This window comes from Macrotis lagotis, chromosome 1 (assembly GCF_037893015.1).
Source record: "Macrotis lagotis isolate mMagLag1 chromosome 1, bilby.v1.9.chrom.fasta, whole genome shotgun sequence".
NCBI lineage: Eukaryota > Metazoa > Chordata > Mammalia > Peramelemorphia > Peramelidae > Macrotis > Macrotis lagotis.
The window spans coordinates 565093286-565116110 of record NC_133658.1 but is presented as its reverse complement, the minus strand read 5'-3'; the positions used below and the strand labels follow the sequence as shown (position 1 = coordinate 565116110).

The following is a 22825-nucleotide window of genomic DNA, read 5'->3' as shown; positions in this document are numbered from 1 at the left end:
CCAGGTCAGTTACCATAGGAAATCCTTTATACATGTAATAAAAGATTCTGGATGACTTTTCCTAGTTTTCTTAAAAATGAAAGCTGTCCTCTTTAAGATACTAAAATTGTTTAAGGTATTTTAATTCACTGAAAACATTGTTAAATTGTTAATTTCCCAGATTTAAACATCTCTAAAAAAACTGAAACCAAGAAGAGAAAATTTCATCAAGGAAAATGCTATCAAAAAATAAGGCAAATGAAAATAAAAGGCATAATATTCAACATAGTTAAACCAAAGAAACTATAATATTCTCTCAGATGAAGACTACAGCAAACACCAATGATAATGTGGACTCTTTAGATGTTCATTAATTATGTAATTACAGAACTCGTTTACTAAGAACATTTAAGTATACTAAGAATATTGTGCCTTGAAAATGTTCAAAATTATCAGTTGGATGATGGGTGATTTTCTCTAATTAATTCTCTAATTAAGCCAGATTGCTTGGCCTTGTATTATTAAGAACAATCTGTACCATTATGTGTGGGTTTTTTAAATTCTGAGCTTTATAACTAAAAAAAAGTCACCATAATCCAAATAAATCTTGTGACTGTACTTCAAGAGTTTTGCTTAGTCTTGCTGAGTTAATAATATATATCAACACAAAGTTTAAAAGAATCTAAAACACAAAACTCAACTTCTTGCTAAATTATGTGAACAGGTGACACTCTTTCTAGAAATAACTGTCCTCTAACATTTCCCTTTATTTGTCCTAGTAGGAATTTTTTTCCTCCAATTACATATAAGGGTAGTTTGCAACATTCATTTTTATAAGATTTTTGAGTTTAAAATTTTTCTCCCTCCCTTTTCCTATCCCTTCTCCAAAAGAGCAAACAATATAAAATAGGTTACACATGTACAATCATGTTAATCATGTTTTCATATTAGACATGTTTTGAAACAAGAATTAGAACAAAAGAGGAAAACAATGAGAAAGAAAAAACAAATTTTAAAAAATGAAAGCAATATGCTTTGATCTGCATTCAGATTCCACAGTTCTTTCTCTGGATGTGGATGGCATTTTACATCATGAGTCTTTTGGAATTGTCTTTGATTGCTATATTGCTAAGAAGAGCTAGTTCTATCATAGATGATTATCACACAGTCTTGCTATTACTGTGTTCAGTGTTCTACTGTTTCTGCTCCTTTACTCAGCATCAGTTCATGTAAGTCTTCTCAGGTTTAATTTCTTATAATACAATAGTACTCTATTACATTTATATACTACAACTTGTTCAGCCATTCCCCAATTGATTGAGTTCCCCTCAATTTCCAATTCTTTGCTACCACAAAAAGAGCTGATAAAATATTTTTGTACATGTAGGTCCATTTTTTTTTATGATCTCTATGTGATACAGACAGTAGTATTGCTGGACCAAAGGGTATGATCAGTTTTATTGTTCTTTGAGCATAGTTCCGTACTGCTTTCCAGAAGGGTTGGATCAGTCCACAACTCCACCAATAGTGCATTAGTGTCCCAGTTTTCCCACTGTTCTCTGACATTTCTGAAATGAAAAGTTACATATAAAGGTCTGAATCACATGATAAAGCTCCATATAGCACATCTTTTTACTTCGTTTGGGTCTTTAGAAAAGACCTTATCAAAATTATTTTTAAGCACACCATGTGGCCCCATTATAAGCAGCAGGATGAAGAGTTAGAACTAACTCATTTGTAATCTAAGGCAGTTTATTGTCTCCTGGCTCTCCCACTTCCACAAAAGCTGGTTAGACTTTGGACATTATGGAATCAAAACATTTTAGAAGAACAATTTTAATACAAGATTATTTTGGTAGTTGATAAGTACACTAAGGAGATTTTCTTTTCTTCCCCTCCACCCCCTTTCTGGAACCAAATCTGAAAGCCCCAAGCTTTTGAATGAAATAATACATGTAAAGGTGTTTGACACACATAAAGCACCATGAAAGCATACTATTAAATACCATGGTTACCAATAGACATGCTGAATTAGCTACTTCTGGCTGAAAAACAGAAGATTCAAGAGAATGGGGAGGCTGTGTTGATAAAGTGAAGAGAATTCTGGATTTGGAGTTAGAGAACTCACGTTGAAATTTTGGCATTGGCATTGACCACCTGTGTAACTGAGCAGGTCTCTCAACCTCTCTGGGACTCATTTTCTCCATTTGTAGATTGAAGGCACTATACCAACAATCTCTAAGGTTCCTTCTATTTCTAAATCTTTGATCTTAAGTCTTCAGACCCCAGTGTCCCCTAGTTTTAGACACACATCATATTCCTGAGGATTCTCATTCCTAGAAATGTCAGCCTATTTTATATAAATTTGTCATTTTCAGCAGCTTCTCTTGCACCTCCCCCCCCTCAATTTTGTGTTGTATTTTAACAGTTCATTAATTCCTTAGAATTCCTTGCCCCATTAAATTTATCCTGTAAATCCTCAATTTATGTGACTCCCACCATTTTATTTACTCTGGTTCTAGGACTGCTGAGCATCACTAAGGAATCCTCAATTTACATGACTCCCACCATTTTCTTTACTCTGGTTCTAGGACTGCTGAGCATCAATAAGGAAAATGCAAAAGGAAGATGAATGACTTTACCTGCTGCAACCTCATGTCATTTAACTTCATCCAGGTCCTTGCTCCACACTTCTCTTACTCTGCCTTCATGAACTCTGCGTCTCATTTGTCATACTGTCTGTTCCAAAATTCTTCTTTCCTTTCCTCTCTGACTTCCCTTCTCCCATCTCTCACACTTGGAGAAGACAATTTCACCAAGAAAACTGAGGCAATACCCAGTCCACCTCCAGTCCTCAACTTCTGAAAATCATCACCTAGTCTTTTTTTCCCTATGATCACAGTACATTCTGGTTTTTACTAACCCTTTAAGTTTCTTCCTACTCAGCTTCTCTTTCTAGGAGTTTTCTCCTGTTTCATGGATTTTAAATATTTTCTTTACCACTAGATGTACTTACCAACATATAGATTGTCCAAAACTGGAAACTTCTTAATTCAGTAAGCCACTGTCCCATAAATTTCTTGAAAAAAAAATGTCTCTACTGAATACATCAACTTCTTCATCACTTACTTTCTCTTTGACCTTTTGCAGTCTGGCTGCTTGCACCCTTCACTCTGCTGAAACCATTTTCACTGAAGACATGAAGACCTTTTTTTTTCAGTTTTCAAACATCTTAACCTCTTGGCAGCTTTTGAAACTGATGAATTTTGAAAAATGCTTTGATGAAGTGGTTATAAATGCTTAACTTAGATTCAGGAGAGACTTTCATTTGAATCCTTCCTCTGATATTTACTGCCTGTGTGACCCCCAAAAAGTCACATCATCTCTGTAAACCTCAGTTTCCTCATCTATTACATAGAAGTAATACACATTAATATTATTGATATCCTCTCCAGCTTGTGGTGAGACTTTTAAAAGATCGTATATATATAAAATACTTTGTGAGCCTTAAAGTACCATAAAATAGCAACTACATTCCCTCCTATTGGACACTACCATTCTTTTCTTAACTTTAAGATACCACACTCTTTTGGTTCTTTTCCAACCTCTTGAACCATTACTCTGTCTCCCTTCCTGACTTTTTATTCCTGAACCCTTAATGTGGTTGTTCTCCTAGGGTCCATACTATTTTTCTTCTCTTTTCTCTCTACACTCTCTCCTTTGGCAACTCTATTCATTCCAGTTTCAATTACCACCTCTAAGCAGAGAACTTATGTGTGTATGTATGTTGATTTATGTAGGATTATGTGTGATATATTTACAGAGAGAGAGAGAGAGAGAGAATTTTTCAAAATCATCAGTATTGTCACCTAAGGGTCTTTGGGCAGTTCAGATGAGGGGGCAAAAACTTGGACCTGAAGAAGTAATGATAAACTTCCCCAAGGCAGGAGACCAAGCTAGAAATTTGATGGAAAGGTACCCTGTCCTCACATCTCAGCAAAAGGAGACTAGAAATATAGTTTCCTGTTACTGAGAATATCTATGTGTATATATGTATGAGTATGTATTTGCATATATATATATATATATATATGCAAAAGAGAGGTCAGGCTATATATGTATACATGAATGTGAATATATATACATATGTATTCATATATATGCATATGCAACCTGACCTCTCTGCTGCACTCTAGATTTATAGCTCAGCTAATTCAGTATATTTTTACATTGATATTCTACTTACTCCTTAAACTCTGCATAATTCAAGTTTCAACATATTTAGAAGAGGGAGCCTTCCACATTGTCAGATATATCTTCTGACTATTATACATGGGCATGCTTACTAACTTCCCTTGGGATTGTGACTTGGAAAGTGTCCACCATCACATCCTGCATTTCTCCTACCTGGTCTTTCCAGCCTTCTGTGGGAAAGGAAAAAGTGCCATTCCATCTTAAGAGTAACCGATTGTCAAGGTATAGGGAAAGGGTACCATTCCATCAAATTTCTAGCCTGGTTTCCTGCTTCCTCCATCCTGAAGAAAGGAGATTATCACCATTCCTTCTGTTTCTCTCACTGGCAGAGTCTCCCTGGCCCTTTCCAGAACTGGCTACACTTTCACCCATTTCTTTCAACTCCCTGGTTAAGATGGGGCAGTTGGAATAGTCCTTGTTCCCCATTGCCACTTTCAATTTTTCCTCTTATCTCCACTCAGTAATCTCTACTCCTTTGAGGTCCACACAATCCACATCTACTACCCAGACAAAATCCTGGTAGCTGATGTCTTCAGACCTCCAAGATCCTTCCTTCCTAAAAAATGTCCATTGCCTGACTCACAGTCTTCCTCTTTCCCAACTTCTAGGTTCCTCAGTCTACTAATTTCCTACAACCCACTTCACTTCACTTCACGTCAAACACCCACAAACTGATCATAACTTAGATCTTCCAGTCACTCAACAAATGTGCCTCCTCATGTTTATGGGTTCTGAAATTCCCTTATCTGATCACACTCCTTCTCCTACCAACTTGGCTCTTCCTCCACACTGAAACCTCTGATCCCTCAAATCCTCAGCTCTACACTAACCACAGTTGCTTCTTTCCCCCATTGAGACCACTTGATTAACCAGTTCAACATTCTTTTTTAATCCCTTGCTCCCTTATCATATTGCCAGTTGCCTTGGATGACTCCCATCATTCACTGCCTTCATTCCTGCATGGGTGCCACACAATGAAGCTGGAGAAAATCAAGCAACCATTCTACCAGAGTCTTTATAAAATTTATGTTAAAGAACATCAACTAGGCCAACACTGCTGCTAGGAAATCTTTCTATATATCTAAGTTACTCATTCTTCCATTGACCTCAGTGACTTCTCCAAACTTTTCCATCCCTCTCAAAATATTCCATAGCTACTCCTCTCTACACTTATCTGAGAACCTTGCCCCGTATTTTAAATATTTTTTCCTCAATTACACATAAAGACAATTTTTAACATCTTTTTTGTATAAAATTTTGAATTCCAAATTTTCTCCCTTCCCTGCTTCCCTTTGAATAGATAGATATGTGCAATTATATAAAACGTACATCCATATTTGTCATATTGTGAAAGAAGGAAAAAAACACAAAGTAAAAATAATAATTCGATCTGTATTCAGGCTTCATCGATTCTTTCTCTGTATGTATATAGTATTTTTTATCTGGAGTCTTTTTGGATTTGTCTTGGAGCATTGTATTGCTGTGAAGAGCTTGTCATCTCACAATGTTCTTGCCCCATATTTAATGAAAAACTTGAGGCCATTCACCAAAAGTTGCCTTTTCTCCACTCCTCTTCATTTCTCTTTTATCTTTGTCTCATAAAATGAATGGTCCTTGCCTTTGCTGAAGTTAACTTTTCTGCCTCCACAAGCAATCCCATTTCACACTGTCATATTCAACAGATTTCCCTCTGTCATTCCTATTCTCTTCCTGTCTACTAACTACTTTCCTGCTGCCTATAAACATAGCCATTTCTCTCCAATACTTTTAAAAAATCTCACTTGATCCACTCCCACTATTGTTCTGTAACTCTCATGACTTTTATGGCTAAAACTGAGAAGGCAATCTACCATAGGTGCTTTCACTTCCTTTCCTGTCTTTCTTCTTAATTTTCCATAATGTGACTTGTCAAATGCAAGGGTCTTTTCTCAATCCTTGGCCCTCTTGACTCCTCTGAAGCATTTGACACCATCACTGTCTTCTCCTTGATACTTGATATTTTGTGACACTACTCTCTTGGTTCTCCTCCAACTTATTTGACTACTTGCTTGATCTTCAAGTCATGCCTATTATTGTTGAGTGCCCCATAGGGGCTCTAACCTGGCCCCTCTTCTCCTTTTACTTCACTTAATGACTTCATCAGCTCCCTTTGGATTTAATGGTCATCTCTGTGCTGATAATTCTCAAATCTACTTAGTCATCCCTAAACTCTATGCCAATTTCCAATCTCAAGTTCAAATTTTAGACATTTCAAACTAATTTTAACCATCCTATAAGTAGACAAAATATCCAGAACAGAATTCATTATCTTTCCCCTAAAACCCTCCCCACTCTCAAACTTCCATTACCATCAGAAGCACCACTATCCAGTACCCCAGGTTTGCATTCTTAGCTCCTCATTGTCTCATAATTCCTGTATCCATTCTGTTGCAAGACCTATTGATTTTACCATTACAGCTTACCTCAAATAAACACTCTTAATTCCTCTGATATTGCTGCTACTCTGGTACAGAACTCTTATCGACTCAAACCTAGCCCATTTTAATAGCCTGTTGGGTGTTCTGCTTGCCACAGATCCCTCCCTACACCAGTATGTTGTCCATTGAGTCCCTGAAATTATTTTCCTATGCAAATTTGACCTTATTACCTCTGCCCACTCATCTGTTACCTCCAAAAATAAGTATAAAATCTTCTGGTATTCAAAAACCCTTCACAACCTCCCCCCCTCCTGCCGCTCTAGTCTTTTTATACCTTGATCTAGTGATCCAAGGAACTCTATCTCCTGACTCTAGGCCTCGAATGTTCTCCCTCCTCATCTCCATCTCCTGGCTTCCCTGGCTTCCTTCAAGTCCCAACTCAAATACTATCTTCTATAGGAAACCCTTACAATACTTTATATTTCTCATGCCTCCCTTCTGTTGATTATTTTCTATTTTATCTATATCATATTTGTACATAGTTTTTTAGATATTTTCTCCCTATCAAATTGTGAATTCTTCAAGGAGGGACTGTCTCTTGCCTTTCTATATATCCCCAGCACTTAGCATAGTGTTTGATACACAGTAGGGACTTAATAAATGCTTATCAACTAATGGAACCCCCATTCTGTCCTGTTTCCCATATTCATGATACTTGATCCATCCCTCTCCCACAACTTATTTCCAATCAGTAAATTGAATCCTGTAGCTTCCACCTCTAAAACGTCTTTTCCATCACTTCTGCTCAGCCTTTCCAATTCCACTGCCACTCCCCTGATACAGGTCCTTGTTACAACCACTGAAGATACTGCTGCTGCCTCAGAACACATCTTCTGCCTCCATTTTCTCTCCTTTCCCTCACTCTATCTTTCCTACAGCTGCCAGGATAGACTTTATTAAACCCAAGTCTGATCTTGTCATTTCTCAAATCAAACTTTGCAGTGCCTTCCTTTCAAGAACCCCCTGGGTAAAGCTTACAATCCCTTGTCTGATGGTCAAGGTCCTAGACAATCTGGCACCATCCTACCACCCCAGGTTTGACTCTTTTGCTCTCCTCCTGTTTCTGTTCCACAACCAACTGGAGTTACTCCCAGCCACCAGAGATTCAATTCACTCTCTTTCTTCCATGCCTTCTATCACATTGCTCCAATGCCTGTAACAATTCCACAGGTTAAAGTATAACTCAAATGCCATCATTTCTATGAAGGCTTCCCTTCTTCTCAGTAATCAGTAATAGTCTTCCCTCCAGCCCAAGGTAACCCTTTGTTTTGTAATTCCTTAATGCACTATGCATTATTATTATTATTATTATTATTATTATTATTATTATTATTATTATCTGTGTTTTTAATCTTATTTCCCCTCCTAGACTGCAAGGTCCTCAAGGGTAGAAAGTGTTTTAGCTAAGTTTTTTTAATGCCACAGAATATACAAGAAATATTAGCAGCTGTGTGTTGAATGAATGTATGTTAGAATCAAAAAGTAAAGGGATATTTGACTTGCAAAGATATTTTTTTAACTTTAGGGATTTAAATATCTAAATGTAGGTATTATTTAGCTTTAAAATATTTAATTTAAAATCATTGAATTGACCATTTATTTGCAAATATCAGTAATATACTACATGTTCAGACTTGGCACTGTGAACGTACATCATAAAACTCCTAGGACTTTGTATCTGGCGTTTACTCATCTCATTCCCTTGCGCCCCATGCCAGAACAAATAATGGTACCTATTGGCTTTGATTGAATATGTCCTTTTTCATAAGTGTAGATGATACTATTACTGACCTGGGGACAGATTTGCAACGTTCTGTCCATAGTCTCCTATAGCCTCTTGTACCTGTTCTTTGAACAATGACCTGACCAAGATTAAGGAGGTGATCAGAGAAAGGGGTCAGTGGTCCCACATGGGAGGTCAAGGTACATGCTCTGTGACTCCTGAACAAAGTCAAGGCTACTGGCCTAAATGCCTTACCTCATTAGTGTCAAATGAACTGGAGTGAGTGCTTCCCTTTCAGGTTCCTGGAGTGGCCTCTTGTCAGGAGAAGATTTCTAGGAGTGAAGGTAACATAACCAGTCCTCCTTTATGCAAGACCACCAAGTCTGTCTCCCAAGGGCTCAGGCTGCAAGCCTCTCCAAGATCACCAAAGCATCCTCAGGCCAGGAACCCGAGTCATGAGGCCGAGCAGCAGCTCAGAGCCCCCAGCCAGAAGCCCATGGCCCCTTACTTGGGTCATTTCCACAACCGCCATGTTTTCCAGCAACAGGTGATTGAAGAGCAAAAGAAGAAACTGCAGGAACAACAGAAAATGATCTTTGAGCTGCAAGAAAACCAGAGGCTCTGGGAGGCAAGAGAAGAGGCTGAGCGGGCTTCTGCAATGACTGCTGCCCTCACTCGGCTGATGTCCAACCCCAGGGAAGAGAAGCCAAAGAAGGGGCGCCAGATCATTTCAAAGTATGGCAGATGATTGAGTCACTTGGTTGTGACTGGAGGCTGGTTTCAGTTTGTGATGTTTCAGTCTGCAAAATCTCTTTTTTTCTTTAGAACTTTCTGAAGAAACAAATGTTTTTGCTTTTCCCCAACCTCAGACATCATCCTCCCTTCCCTCTTCCTTCTTCCCTCTCTCTGTCCCTCTCTTCAGCTTCACCTGGCACCACACTGAGAAGCTCAGTTTTAGACAAGGTAGCAGAGGGGTACATTGAGCAGGCTCAAGTGTGTGGTTGAGATAGATATCTCTCCAAGTTGCCCAGTTAATTATTGTGAAAGAGAAAAATCATAATTTGCTCCAATTTTTTTCTATTTATAGAGACTGAAAAAAAAGCATAGCAGAATATACTATTTTTTTAAATTTTATTTATTTAAAGCAGTGGGGTTAAGAGTGACTTGCCCTAGGTCACACAGCTAGGCAATAATTAAGTGTCTGAAGCTGGACTTGAACTCAGGTCCTCCTGACTCCAGGGCTGGTGCTCTATCCATGTGCCACCTAGCTGCCCCTATTCTATTTTTTTTGTGGAGGCAATTGAGGTTAAGTGACTTGCCCAGGCTTACATAACTATTAAGCATCTAAAATCAGATTTAAACTTAGATCAAGGCAAGCATTCTATCTACTGTACCACCTAGCTGCCCCCAGAATATATACTAAATAGCAAAAATCCCTAGGCTATACTACCTGCTTCAGTCTGTGAATTGAGATCCCAAATACCTCATCAATAGTAATACAGACTTCTTGTTTTATTATACTATATGTTGATACCAAAATCATTCTTAACAACCACTGAGGCCTGTATATTTTTTCAGGATTGTATTTATGTATGGAACAGTTAGGAAATGGTGATGCCCAGAGCTTTGAATGGAAAATGAGAACTCTGTATAACCTCAAGCATCAACATCCCTCATTACATCAATTTATAAAATAGGCCTCATAATAGTCTCCTTACTTTTTGGAGTAGAGATGAAGTAAAGTTTACCAAATGCTTTGGAATTATTGCCTAAAGGGTTTTAGGAGGGGCTAATTATTAAATATTAATGCATGTTCTCTTCTTTGCAGTTCACCTGGCCATTCCTTTGGAATTGACAGCCCTAAGACTGATTCTCAGATTTCCCCTTTTGCATCCAGAAAGAAGTCAAAGCAGTTGGTAACAACTCACCCCATTCTAAAAGGCAGGACACTTGTTTTCTGTTTTTTTTTTTCCCATAGAACTGTGTTGACTCAAGATACTTCTTACTTTTATGATCTTGTTTGGCTTTTCCAAATTGACTTGATTTACATCCTGTATTTCTTGTGATAGGTTGCTTTCTTGATTCTTCTTTCTTCACTTCATATCGCTTCACACAAATTTTCCCATGTTTCACTAAATTCTTTGTTTTTTGCGCCATGTTTATTTTAGCTGTTCCATCTCCTGAATGCTTGTTCTCCAACTACCACTTTAGAAGAGCCTTCAGGCCAAAGTCTAAGACCTCAAGACTTCAATTATGGTCAATTGGGAAGAGCCTTGAGGAATTTGGAGTTAAAGGTCCTGCCTGTGCATCCCAGCTCTCTTCCTTTTCTTCCTGTGAGACCTTGAGCAAATGTCTTGACCTGTCTGGCCTCAGTTTACTCCTCTGTAAAATGTTAGGATTGGATGACAGTTGGCCCCTAAGGACCTTCCAGCTCTATATCAATGAGAATTTAATTTTAATTTGTCTGAGTCTCTTGTTCCCTTCCACTACAGAAAAGGCCCTAAAGATCTCAAACCCTTCTGTCCATAGGAAAGGGTCAGAGATCAGGATACTTACGATGGAAAGGGACAACTCTATAGGATGACACAAGGGTGAGAATCATACCATGGAAGAACTATAGCTGTAATCAAAACACCTGGCTTTAACAAGACTTGCCTCCTCTTTTGAGCTATGTGATTCTCCATAGGTCATTTAATTTCCCCCTAAAGTTCAGGAGTTTGTAATATCTCATCAGACCTGTTCTGGTAACCCTTGATGGCCTCCAAAACCATTGCTAGGAGAAGATTCTGGGAAGATGGCAGAGTAGGTCAGAAAATTCCAAGCTTTCCAGATTTCTTCCACAAACAAGTCAAAAAAGCATCTTAGGGTGAATGGAGAACTGCAAAAAATAAACAAGAATTGGGGCAAAGGAGTAGTCTTCCTGAGACAACCAGAGAAGAGCTGAAGAAATATCCCACCAGAGTGTAAACTTCACCTCGGGGCTGACTCCCTGAAACAGCAAGAGCTCACCCCTGGGGCAGTTGGAAGAGGAGGGGAGGAGGCAGCCTCCACCTCAACCAAAGGCATCCTCACCACCCAGACAGTGTGAGGAGTCAAGCAATTCAGGGTGAGACAGGAGCATCTGGGAGAAGAGAGGGAAGCTCTGCTGATAAAGGAGGCCAGGTCCAGTTGTGCTGCCAGGGCCTTCCAACACACAGCCAATGGGTGTGAAGCAGTGGCACAGGGATGCTGTTGCCTGCGGACACTTACAGGAGAACTGAGTTAGCAGCTTGGTTCCAGGCCAGAGGGGAATACTGAAGGTTATAGCCACTGGAGGGTTCTCAGGGAGTAAGATCATTTCCAGCAGCGTGCCGAGGTACCCCAGCTGTGGCATGGATGGAGGAAAAGAGGGCAGAGGTTGGGCACAGGACAAAACCTCTGATGCCAAAGATACCATTCCCATGCCCCAGGACTAGAGGTACATATAACAACATGCTTCTAAAAATAAAAAAAAAAAAATTAAATAAACAGGCAGAGGAGAAAGAAATAAACTATAGAAAATTCCTATGGGATTAGAGAGGATTGGGGTTCATCTTCAAAGGAAGATATTGAAGCAAAAAAACCTCTCCTGGGGCGGCTAGGTGGCACAATGGATAGAGCACTGACCCTGAAGTCAGGAGTACTTGAGTTCAAATCCAGCCTCAGACACTTAATAATTACCTAGCTGTGTGGCCTTGGGCAAGCCACGTAACCCCATTTGCCTTGCAAAATCCTAAAAAAAAAACAAAAAAAAAAACTCTCCTACCCCAAAGAGTAACATCAAATGTCTACCTGTTCAAAAAAAAAAAAATCACAGAAGAATTTGACAAAGAATTTAAAAATCAAATAAGAGAGATTAAGGAAAAACTTTTCTAAAAATTCAAGAAAAGGATTATGAAAAGAAAGTTAACCAAATGGAAAAGGAGATCCAGAATCTTTTATTTTAATTTTTTTTATTCTCATTTTATACAAATGGTTTTTTTACATTAATAAAATATACTTGTTTACAAGTAAACAAAATACCCCTCCCCCCATGAATATAGATAGCTTGGGTGAAAAAGTAAAGGGGAGAGAAAAAAAATTAAAATTAAAAAAAATAATAGTATTAATTGTAGGTATGGCCAGGTGGCGCAATGGAGGAAGCACCAGCCCTGGAGCCACCAGCACCTGAGTCCATACCCAGCCATGTGACATGCAAGCCACCCAATCCCCACTGCCCTGCAAAAACCAAAAGGAAGGAAAAAAAAGACCCAAAATAAAATAAAATAGTAATAATAGTAGGGGTGGCTGGGTGGCAGACAGAGCATTGGCCCTTGAGCCGGGAGCACCCGGGTCTGAATCCGGCCCCAGATACCCAAAGATCACCCTGCTATGTGGCCCCAGGCAGGCCACCCAGCCCCACTTGCCCTGCACTCTCCCCCAAATAATAACAAAAAATGTGCTTCAGTCTTTGTTCCAACACCATCAACTCTGTCGTGGGTGGATCACATTCTTTATGATAAGTCCATCACAAAAGTTACTTCCATATTTTTCCAACGTTGCCATTGCTGATCACAACTCCCTCCTTTCTTATTTCTCCACTACCATGTATATTTTCTCTCTCCTTTCACTCTGACTCTGCTGTAGGGTCACTGAGTGGCACAGCAGACAGATCCCTGGTCCTGGGACCAAGAAGCCCTGAGCCCCCATACCACCCCTTAGGCCCAGAATCCACCTGGCCCTATGGTCCTGGGCAGGCCATCCAATCCCAGCCCCTTGCAAGAAGTAAAAAAGAAAATGTGTTATATCTGACCACTCTCCCCCCATGGTCCATCCTCTCCTCCTTTATTCACATCCCCACCCCTTTCCCCTACTCCCCCCTCCTTCTTACTACAGATGTCTATACTCCATTGAGTATATTTGCTGTTTCCTCTCCTAACCATCTCTGATGAAAGCAAAGGTTCCCTCATTCCCCCTTGCCTCCCCTTCTATATCATTGCAATAGCTCACTGTAATAAAAAAAATCTTATTATGTGAAATATCTTAGACTATTCCCCCTCTCCTTTTTTCTTTCTCCCATTCCATTTCCCTTTTTTTCCTATTGACTCCATTTTTACACCATATTTTATCTTCAAATTCAGCTTTTCTCCTGTGCTTCAACTATAAAAGCTCCCTCTACCTGCTCTATTAACTGAGATGGTTCATATGAATATTATCAGTATCATTTTTCTATACATGCAGGTCATCCTCATTAAGTCCCTCATATTTCCCCCCTCTCCCCCAATCTCCATGCTTCACCTGAGTCCTGTATCTGAAGATCAAACCTTCTGTTCAGCTCTAGCCATTCCAAAAGGAACATTTGAAATTCCCCAGGTTCATTGAAAGTCCATCATTTTCCCTGGAAGAGGACATTCAGCCTTGCTGGGTAGTTCATTCTTGGCTGCATTCTAAGCTCTTTTGCCTTCCGGTATATTGTATTCCAAGCCCTACCAGCTTCCAATGTAGATGCTGATAAGTCCTGAGTGATCCTGACTGCAGCTCCATGATATTTGAACTGTGTCCTTCTGGCTGCTTGTAATATTTTCTCTTTGACTTGGGAGTTCTGGAACTTGGCTATAATATTCCTGGGGGTTGGTTTTTTGGGATCTCTTTCTCAGGGGGGGATCGGTAGATTCTCTCCATTTCTATTTTGCCCTCTGCTTCTAGAATATCAGGGCAATTTTCCTGTAGTAATTCTTTGAAAATGATGTCAAGGCTCTTTTCCTGATCATGACTTTCAAGTATTCCAATAATTTTTAAATTATCTTTCCTAAGTCTGTTTTCCATATCAGTTGTTTTTTCAATGAGATATTTCACATTTTCTTCTAACTTTTCATTTTTTTGGTTTTGAAGTATTGATTCCTGATTTCTGGCAAATTCATCAATCTCCCTGAATTCTATTCTTTGTCTGAAGGATTTGTTCTCCTCAGATAGTTTTCTTATCTCTTTTTCCATCTGGCCAATTTTGCTTTTTAAAGCATTCTTCTCCTCAATAACTTTTTGAACTGTTTTATCCATTTGACCTAAGCTGGTTTTTAGCATGCTATTTTCTTTAGCATTTTTTTGGATTTCCTTGACTAAGCTGCTGACTTCATTTTCATGTTTTTCTTGCATCTCTCTCATTTCTTTTCCCAGTTTTTCTTCCAACTCCCTCATTTGATTTTCAAAGTCTTTTTTGAGCTCTATCATAGCCTGAGCCCAATTTCTGTTTTTCTTGGAGTCTTTAGATTCAGGAGCTTGTGCTGCCTCATCTTCAGACTGAGTATTTTGATCCTTCTTGGGCTCATTTGCAAAATATTTCTCAATGGTCTTCCTCTTGTTTCTTTGCTTGTTCATTTTCCCAGCCTAAGCCTGTTTTTTGGGGTGCTTCCTGAGCTTTTGGGACACTCCCACAAGGGTCTCAGTGTGTGAGGCTCTGTCCTCCCTCCTGGTCTGTGAATGACCATAAGCACCCCGCTCTGCCATGGGGCCGAGGTTGGGGGGGCCCTGTTGTTCTATGGGGGGGGCCTAGACTGGGATCAGGATCTGAATGTGGTCAGAGCCCCAGAGTCCTGTTCCAGGGGCAGAGGACAGAGCTCTGCAGTCTCTCTCTCTTCACTCCCCTCCCTCAGCTCAATGGGCTCATGCCCTGGGGGCTCCTGCTTACTGGCTCCGCCTGCTTCTGTTTCCCAGTCTGGGCTGCTGAAAGACCAAGCTGCTTGCTGTGTGCCCTGGGGGCTGGGCTCCACGTGCTCATTCTGGCAGAGGTCCCCCACTGTTCCCCCACTTTGTGCCGGTGCTCCCCGGGGTGCAGCTCAGGAGACTCCCCCACTGCTGTGAGCTGAGGCTCCCAGCGCCCTGGGGCTGCCTCCGGGAGGCTGAAGTTCTTTGGCTCTAGTAGGCCACCCCTCAGGCAGGCTGCCCTTCCAACCCCAGGGAGCAGAGCCTTTCTGCTTTTTTCCAGGTTACCTTGAGTAGGAGAACTGCCTCACTGGGTCCCTTTGTGGGTTCTGTCTCTCGAAAGTTTAGTTAGAGTCCTTAGTTTATGAGTTTTTATCAGAGAGCGCCTAAGACTCGATCCCTTCATGTTGCCATCTTGGCTCCACCCCCAAGATCCAGAATCTTAAGGAAGAAAATGACTCCTTGAAAATTAGAATTGGGCAAGGGGAAGCCAATGAAGTTATGAGAGACCAGGTAATAATAAAATAAAATACGAAGAATGGAAAAATAGAAGGGAATGTGAAACATCTCATAAGAAAAACAACTAATCTAGAAGAGAAAACATAAGTATAATCAGACTTCCTGGAAGCTAGAATCATGAAAAGAATCTTGGGAGCAGTTAGGTGTAACAGTGGATAGAGCACCAGCCCTGGAGTCAGGATGACCTGAATTGAAATCCAGTCCCAGATCCTTGATACTTACTGGCTGTGTGACCTTGGGCAAATCACTTAACCCCATTGCCTCACAAAAAAAGAAAAGACTCTTGATTCAATAATATAAGAAATAATTAAAATTGTCCTTAAATATTAAAACAAGAGGGCAGAGTAGAAATAGAAAAAAATTTACCAATCACCACCTGAAAGGAATCCTATCATAGCCAAATTCCAAAATGCCCAGATTAAGGAGAAAATATTAAGACCAACAAGAAATAACAAATATGACGGAGCCACAATTAGAATTACATAAGACTTAGCAATGGCTACATTAAAACACATTTTAAAAAATGGAACATTACGTATTGAAAAGTATGTGGTCAGAAATATCATAACCAGCAAAATTAAGCATAATTTTTTTTAGGTTTTTTTTGCAAGGCAATGGGGTTAAGTGGCTTGCCCGAGGCCACACAGCTAGGTATTTATTAAGTGTCTGAGACCGGATTTGAACCCAGGTACTCCTGACTCTAGGGCCGATGCTTTATCCACTGCGCCACCTGGCAGCCCCCTAAGCACAATCTTGAATGGAAAAAAATGTGCATTTAATGAATTGACAGAATTTCAGGATTTTACTGCAAAAAGAACTTGAACTTAATAGAAAATTTGACATACAAGATCCAAGAGAAATATAAGGTAAACATCAAAGACTAATTACAAGGGGCGGCATATAGATAGATAGATAGATAGATAGATAGATAGATAGATAGATAGATATAGATATATATAGATATATAATCTATATATCTATATATATCTATATATATATATATATCTATATATATATATATATATATATATATATACCTTTTAAATTCAGAAAGAAGTAGGAGGGAATAGGAATGGTACTGAGTTAGAGGGTGAAGGAATAGGATTAGGTTATATAGAAGGGTATGTTGGCCAATGGGAAGTGGGTATAGAAAGTGTAAGGGAGGGATTCTTGGGATAGGTTAAGGAATAGGAAGGCAAGGTAGCAAGTAGAAGTAAAACAGAGGAGTGAGGAAGTCACTGCTAAATTTGATTTATCATTCTTTTGGCCAAAATTGTATTTTTGTAATGAGTTTATGACTATGAAAAAATGGTACATTTATACAAATGATAAAACCTTTCAGTACCTCCAAAGGAAAAAAGAAAACTTGTCAAGATTGGTACCACACCAGAATCAATCATTCAGATTCTTACAATTACCAAAATTATGGCCTTGCAGGATTTTATATTCTGCAAAATTCTGAGGCTTCAGATGAGCATTCTATGATTGTATTGTGATTGAACTGATCACTTATTGAGTGGAGCTAGTTAATTAGGGACTTCAGAGGACAGAATTCCAGGCCTAGAGTCAGGGAGACCTGAGTTCAAATCTAGCTTCAGACACTTGCTAGCTGTGTGACCCAGGGCAAGTTACTTAACTTTCTTTGCCTCAGTTTCCTTATCTATAAAAGGAACTACAGGAGGAAATGGCAAACTACTCCTGTATCTTTGCCAAGAAAAGAAAACCCCAAATGGGGTCATTCATGAAGAGTCAGAAATGACTGAAATGGCTGGACAAGAAAGGTGGTAATAGAATTTTATATTTGCAAAAGTCTGGCGCATTCTATGATTGTGTAGTGATTGAGCTATTGATTTTTAAACATTGTTACAGAGTTTAAGCCATGTTGGGAGCAGTGGACAGTCTTTTCAATGTGATTCCTTGATTGGCTACACTGCCCATTTTTCTCTGAGTAATTAGAAGGCATCTGGTTGGAATACAGAAACTCTTGATATGGATTTTATAAAAAAAAAAGTATTGTTTCAAGAGTTAGTATCTTTTTTAGTATTTTGGGACTAGAGCAGCTTTTTTAAGAGTGGTCCTCTATTTTTAGCTCAAGATAGGGAAAAAAGCACATTATTAGAGACTTAATGTTTTTTTTTTTTGCAGTGGGAAACCTTAGCCTTTTATTTGTTTTTATTTTAGAAAGGTTTTATTTATTTTGAGTTTTACACTTTTTCCCCCAATCTTGCTCCCCTCCCCTCCCCTCCCACAGAAGGCAGTTTGCTAGTCTTTATATCATTCCCATAGTATGCATTGATCTAAGTTGAATGTGATGAGAGAGAAATCATATCCTTAAGGAAGAAACATATAGTATGAGATATAGCAGAATTACATAATAAGATAACATTTTTTTTTAAATTAAAGGTGATAGTCCTTGGTCTTTGTTCAAACTCCACAATACTTTCTCAGGATACAGATGGCATTCTCCATCACAGATACCCCAAAATTGTGCCTGATTGTTGCCCTGTTGGTATGAGCAAGTTCATTAAAGTTGATCATCACCCCCATGTTAGGGTTCTTCTGGTTCTGTTCATCTTGCTCAGCATCAGTTCATGCAAAGACTTAATGCTTTTTAATAGTTCGCTGTTGTCATGTCATATTTTTGCTTACTCAAAAAAATTCTTCTTTCCCTCAGTCTGCAGAGGCATTCCTATCCCTTCTTTAGAAAAAATAGATGTTCACTCTGCATTTATTATTTATTGACTTGTAAATTTTCTCACCATGTAGTAAAGATTGAAATTTTTGGTCACCATTAAAGGCAGAACCAGAAATGCTCTGTAAACCAGGTGAAGGATTTTTGTTTTGGTTTGGTTTTTTGCTTATTTTTTTTACTAGTCCTGGGATTTGTTCCACCAAACTTATGGCAGAACTCATTTCTAATATCTTTTGTTGATGGCATGGCCAAAGAAACTGAAATCTGCTGTCAACTGGCAGAGGTGAAGATTATCTGGAACTCTCCCCTTGCACCATGAAAACCTAATTGATGACAGATTTCTGTTAGCAGAACATCTTACACATTTTACTTTTTTGGCTAGATATTTAGTAGACTGGCAAGAAGATGAGACCAACAGTCAACATCTTTCAGATGCCAGTTTTTCTAAATGTCTGGTACAATTCCATTCCCTGAACCCATCTGCAAAGTTGGATTAAAATATAATTGTCTTGACCCTAGAGTTCTCTCTCCTTCCATTCCCCCCTCCTCCCACCCTTCTCAGTAAGGCTAATCCAGTTGCAGACTGTTACTTTAACCCTTAATGAAACTTAAAAAGGAAAACAATACTTTTTCTAATTGTTCTTCCCCGGCACAGATGTAAATAGAAATGTATACAAATGTGTAATAGTAATCTTTATACATATTATATATTCATATGCTTAACACCTAAGAACACTCAAGAGAAAAATCTCTCATACTATAAAATGAAGCCTTTGGTCTTGCATTATCCTTTAGATATGAAGTGTTGGAATTCTTTGTTCCTATTTTCCAGCCATGGAGGAGAGAGCGGCACAGAGGAGTGAACGTAAGAAAATCTTAGCAGAGATAAAGAAAATACAAGAAGAAGAGAAATTGGTAATAAAAATGGAAGGTTACTTGAAACAAGGAAAGGAATTTGTAGGTTTTTTTTTAATTAAAAAACAGTTTATCAAACTTTTGGGGACAATGATGTTTAGGCTATTTTAGACTTGGTAACAACATACTGACCAAATAGGAAAAACTGTTAATTTCATTAACATTGTTAATAATAAATGTACTTTGGATAGGAAGAAAATACTAAAAGAATTGTTAGGAAATTTGAGGAATTTACTTTATAAGATTGCATTAGTTAGCATGCTATACATAAGCATAGCCAAGTTTAAAACCCCTGATGTAAGGGATTTTTGTCTACCATAATCTAGTAGAAAGTGATTATTAGACATATCTTGATGTGTGAGCCAAGGTAGACCTATAATAAGAAAGCCTCTGTTCATGTCAAGAAAAAAAGAACTACAATTATAGATAAGTTTCTTATTGAAATGAAATGATAATGATAGGCTGACAAATTTAGAATAAGTAACAACTACACATTATTGAAAACCACAGTCTCCAAAAAAATTTGTAAGTCACCCAAAGGGCAACAGGGGCAGGTGGGTATAGATATGTTGTAACACATCATGAAGAATTGTGGAAATGAAGAAGTGTAAAGGATGTTATCAGAGGAATAACCAGTCAAAAAGGATTATTTACTGAGAGCCAAATAAATAACAGAGGAAAATTATGTATGTATGATTGGCCTCCTTGCAATACATTTTTCTAATTGTTCTTCTCTGGTATAGTAATACTTATACATATTATATAGCCATATGCAATATGGATATATCCATATGCAATCTATGACCCCCCAGCACACTAGATTTGTGTTGGAGGAATTGCCATATGAATGATACAACAGATCTGCTTAGATAAAACATTTTTGTACAGTATATAGGGCAGATTCTGAGTCAGAGGTAAAAGTCACCTGTGAAAGTAGTTTATGATAAAAAATTAATTATCCATCCATATTCACTTTCACATATAAAAATCAATCCTTTCTGAAAGAAATCCGCTTTCACCCCATCATAACATTAACATATCTTTTTTTTTTTTGCTCCTTTTGTATTAAGTAAGCCTCTCAAGCATCTTTTAGTTCTAAATTGTATTATAATTCTCTTAGTATGGGCTTCCTCTTAGAGACAGTGAACATCGTGGTGGGGAAGAAATCAGGAAAAGATTTTTCTAGTCTAATATATATATATTTTTTGCAAAGGTCATAAGTGAAAAATTGAGCAATCTGGTTTCCTCTATATATTTTTCCTTTACATAGGCTCAATTGAAGGCTCAAGAGGAGGCACGCCAGAGAAAGGAAGCAGAAGAAAAAGAGATCCAACTTGAAAAAAAGCGAGAAGAAAAGAGACTGAAGAAAATGGTGAGTAAAATATACCTATCAATCAGGAAGTATTTATTGAAGAGTGCTATGCTCATATAAGATAAAGACAATGAGGCACTTCAAAAAACAGGCATAAAAGATATCATCAGAGAAATGTATGAAAGGAAGAGAAGAGGGTTAGTTCTGAGCCAGGGTAACAGGTGGACAGCCAGAGTACTATACTATTATACCCATAATGTTGGGAGGAAATTTAGAAGGCCTCAAGCAAGGAAATATTCAGAAAAAGAAATATGTAACCAAAAAAAAAAAGAAAGAAAGAAAGCACTAGTTAAGTAGGAAGAGTGAAGATGTAAACTGTAGAGAGCTCACAAGCTCCATGGTTTCTTGTAACAGCATCAGGGAGTGTAATGGAAGGCTGCCAGTACCTGCATGGAACCCCTGTGACTGATTTATGAGTAGCACATGATGGGCAGGTATAGACGGATTGCCATTTGAATCAGTAGAGTAACAATGACATCATTGAAAACACCAAACCACTAAAGTATTGGGACTATATTTTGTATTTGCTCACTAATAAGTCAGTACAATAGGTTGGTTGGATGGTTCATTGAAGAGGGTCAAGTGTGTCCAACTGTGGCTGATCAGACCAATATAAACTTAGAATGCTCTACCTTGGGGCAGCTAGATGGCACAGTGGATAAAGCACTGGCCCTGGAGTCCGGAGTACCTGGGTTCAAATCCGGTCTCAGACACTTAATTACCTAGTTGTGTGGCCTTGGGCAAGCTACTTAACCTCATTTGCCTTGCAAAAACCTAAAAAAACAAACAAACCCCAAACTCTACTATAAGTAGAGTACAAATAGTCCATGTGAACATTTGAGTTGGATTCTCTAACTTTGCGCATCTCACATTTCTTCTGAACTACTTCATTTCTACTTCACTTATACAGCTCAGTACCTTAGAAGAGGGCACATCATACTGGTCAGCCCTTTGCCAGTGTTTCCCAAGTCATGCAATCAATTCCAAAATTTTTCAGAGAAAACTTGAAAGTGTCCTTGTATCTCTTCTTCTGAACACCATGTGAGCACTTGCCTTGTGTAAGTTCTCTATAAAAATAGTCTTTCAGATATGTGTATATTTGGCATTCAAACAACATGGCCTGTCTATCAAGAGTTGAAAAAGTACATTTCTTAACTTATACACATGTTATGATCTCCCTACCTCTAGTATAGTATAGTATAGTATAAATTGCTTGAGAATGTAGACTTTTCATTTTTGTCATTGCATTTGTAGTGAGTAGCAATAATGCCCTGGAACACAGCCATTTAATAAATGGTTGAATTAAATTGGATTGGGGAGTTCATAGTATTATTCTTATAGAGATATATATTAGTTCTGTAGAGATTTTCTATATCAGACTTGTAGCTGATATATTTCCTGAAATTTTTTTCAAAATCTGGCTTTTTTTTCTTTTAAATTTAGCCTTTTGTCTAGCACTTTTGAGTAGTACGGATATCACTTTAAATAAAAACCAATCCAACTTTAATTTTTTTTCCTCTCATTTTATTTTTTCCCAGTTACATATAAAATAAAATTTTAATTTTTTTTAAATTTTGAGTTCCAAATTCTTTCTCCTCCCCCCTTGAAAAGACAAGCAATTTGATATAGAATATATATCTATGAAGTTTTGCAAAATGTATTTCCATATGAAATTTACATATAAAAGAAAAAGACCCCCTCCCCCCAAAAAAACCAAGAATAATGAAGTGAGAGAAGTATGTTTTGATTTGCATTTGGACTCCATTACTTTTTTCTCTGGCGATGGATAGCATTTTTCATTATAAGTCCTTCAGAATTATCTTGGATAATTATTGTATTGCTCAGAATAGTAATAGTAGTAGTCATTTACAGTTGATTGTTATTTAATATTGTTGTTACTGCTTACAGTGTTTGGCTCTGTTCATCCCTTTTTGTATCATATACATCTTTCCAGTTTTTTTTTTTAATCCAACTTGTTCATCATTTCTCATAGCCCAATAGTATCCCATCATGATATACCACAACTTGTTCGGTCAGTCATTCCCCATTTGATAGACATCACCAAAAAGACTGCCATAAATATTTTTGTACATAAATGTCCTTTTACTTTTCTTTGGTGGTAGTATTACTGGACCAAAGGGTAGGAACAGTTTTAAAGCCTTTTTAGCATAGTTCCAAATTGCCCTCCAGAATGGTTG

General features: G+C 38.2%; 1 protein-coding gene across 4 annotated transcripts in view; it reads left to right on the top strand.

Annotated features, from left to right (window-relative positions):
- Positions 1 to 22825, top strand: part of CCDC191 (coiled-coil domain containing 191) — a 99133-nt gene that overhangs the window by 55111 nt on the left and 21197 nt on the right. For all 4 annotated transcript variants that reach the window (XM_074214550.1, XM_074214553.1, XM_074214551.1 and 1 more), the window contains 4 exons: positions 8732 to 9168; positions 10262 to 10374; positions 19173 to 19255; positions 20526 to 20627. In XM_074214550.1, the coding sequence (XP_074070651.1) occupies positions 8732 to 9168; positions 10262 to 10374; positions 19173 to 19255; positions 20526 to 20627 (735 nt within the window). The remainder of the gene's footprint in view (positions 1 to 8731; positions 9169 to 10261; positions 10375 to 19172; positions 19256 to 20525; positions 20628 to 22825) is intronic.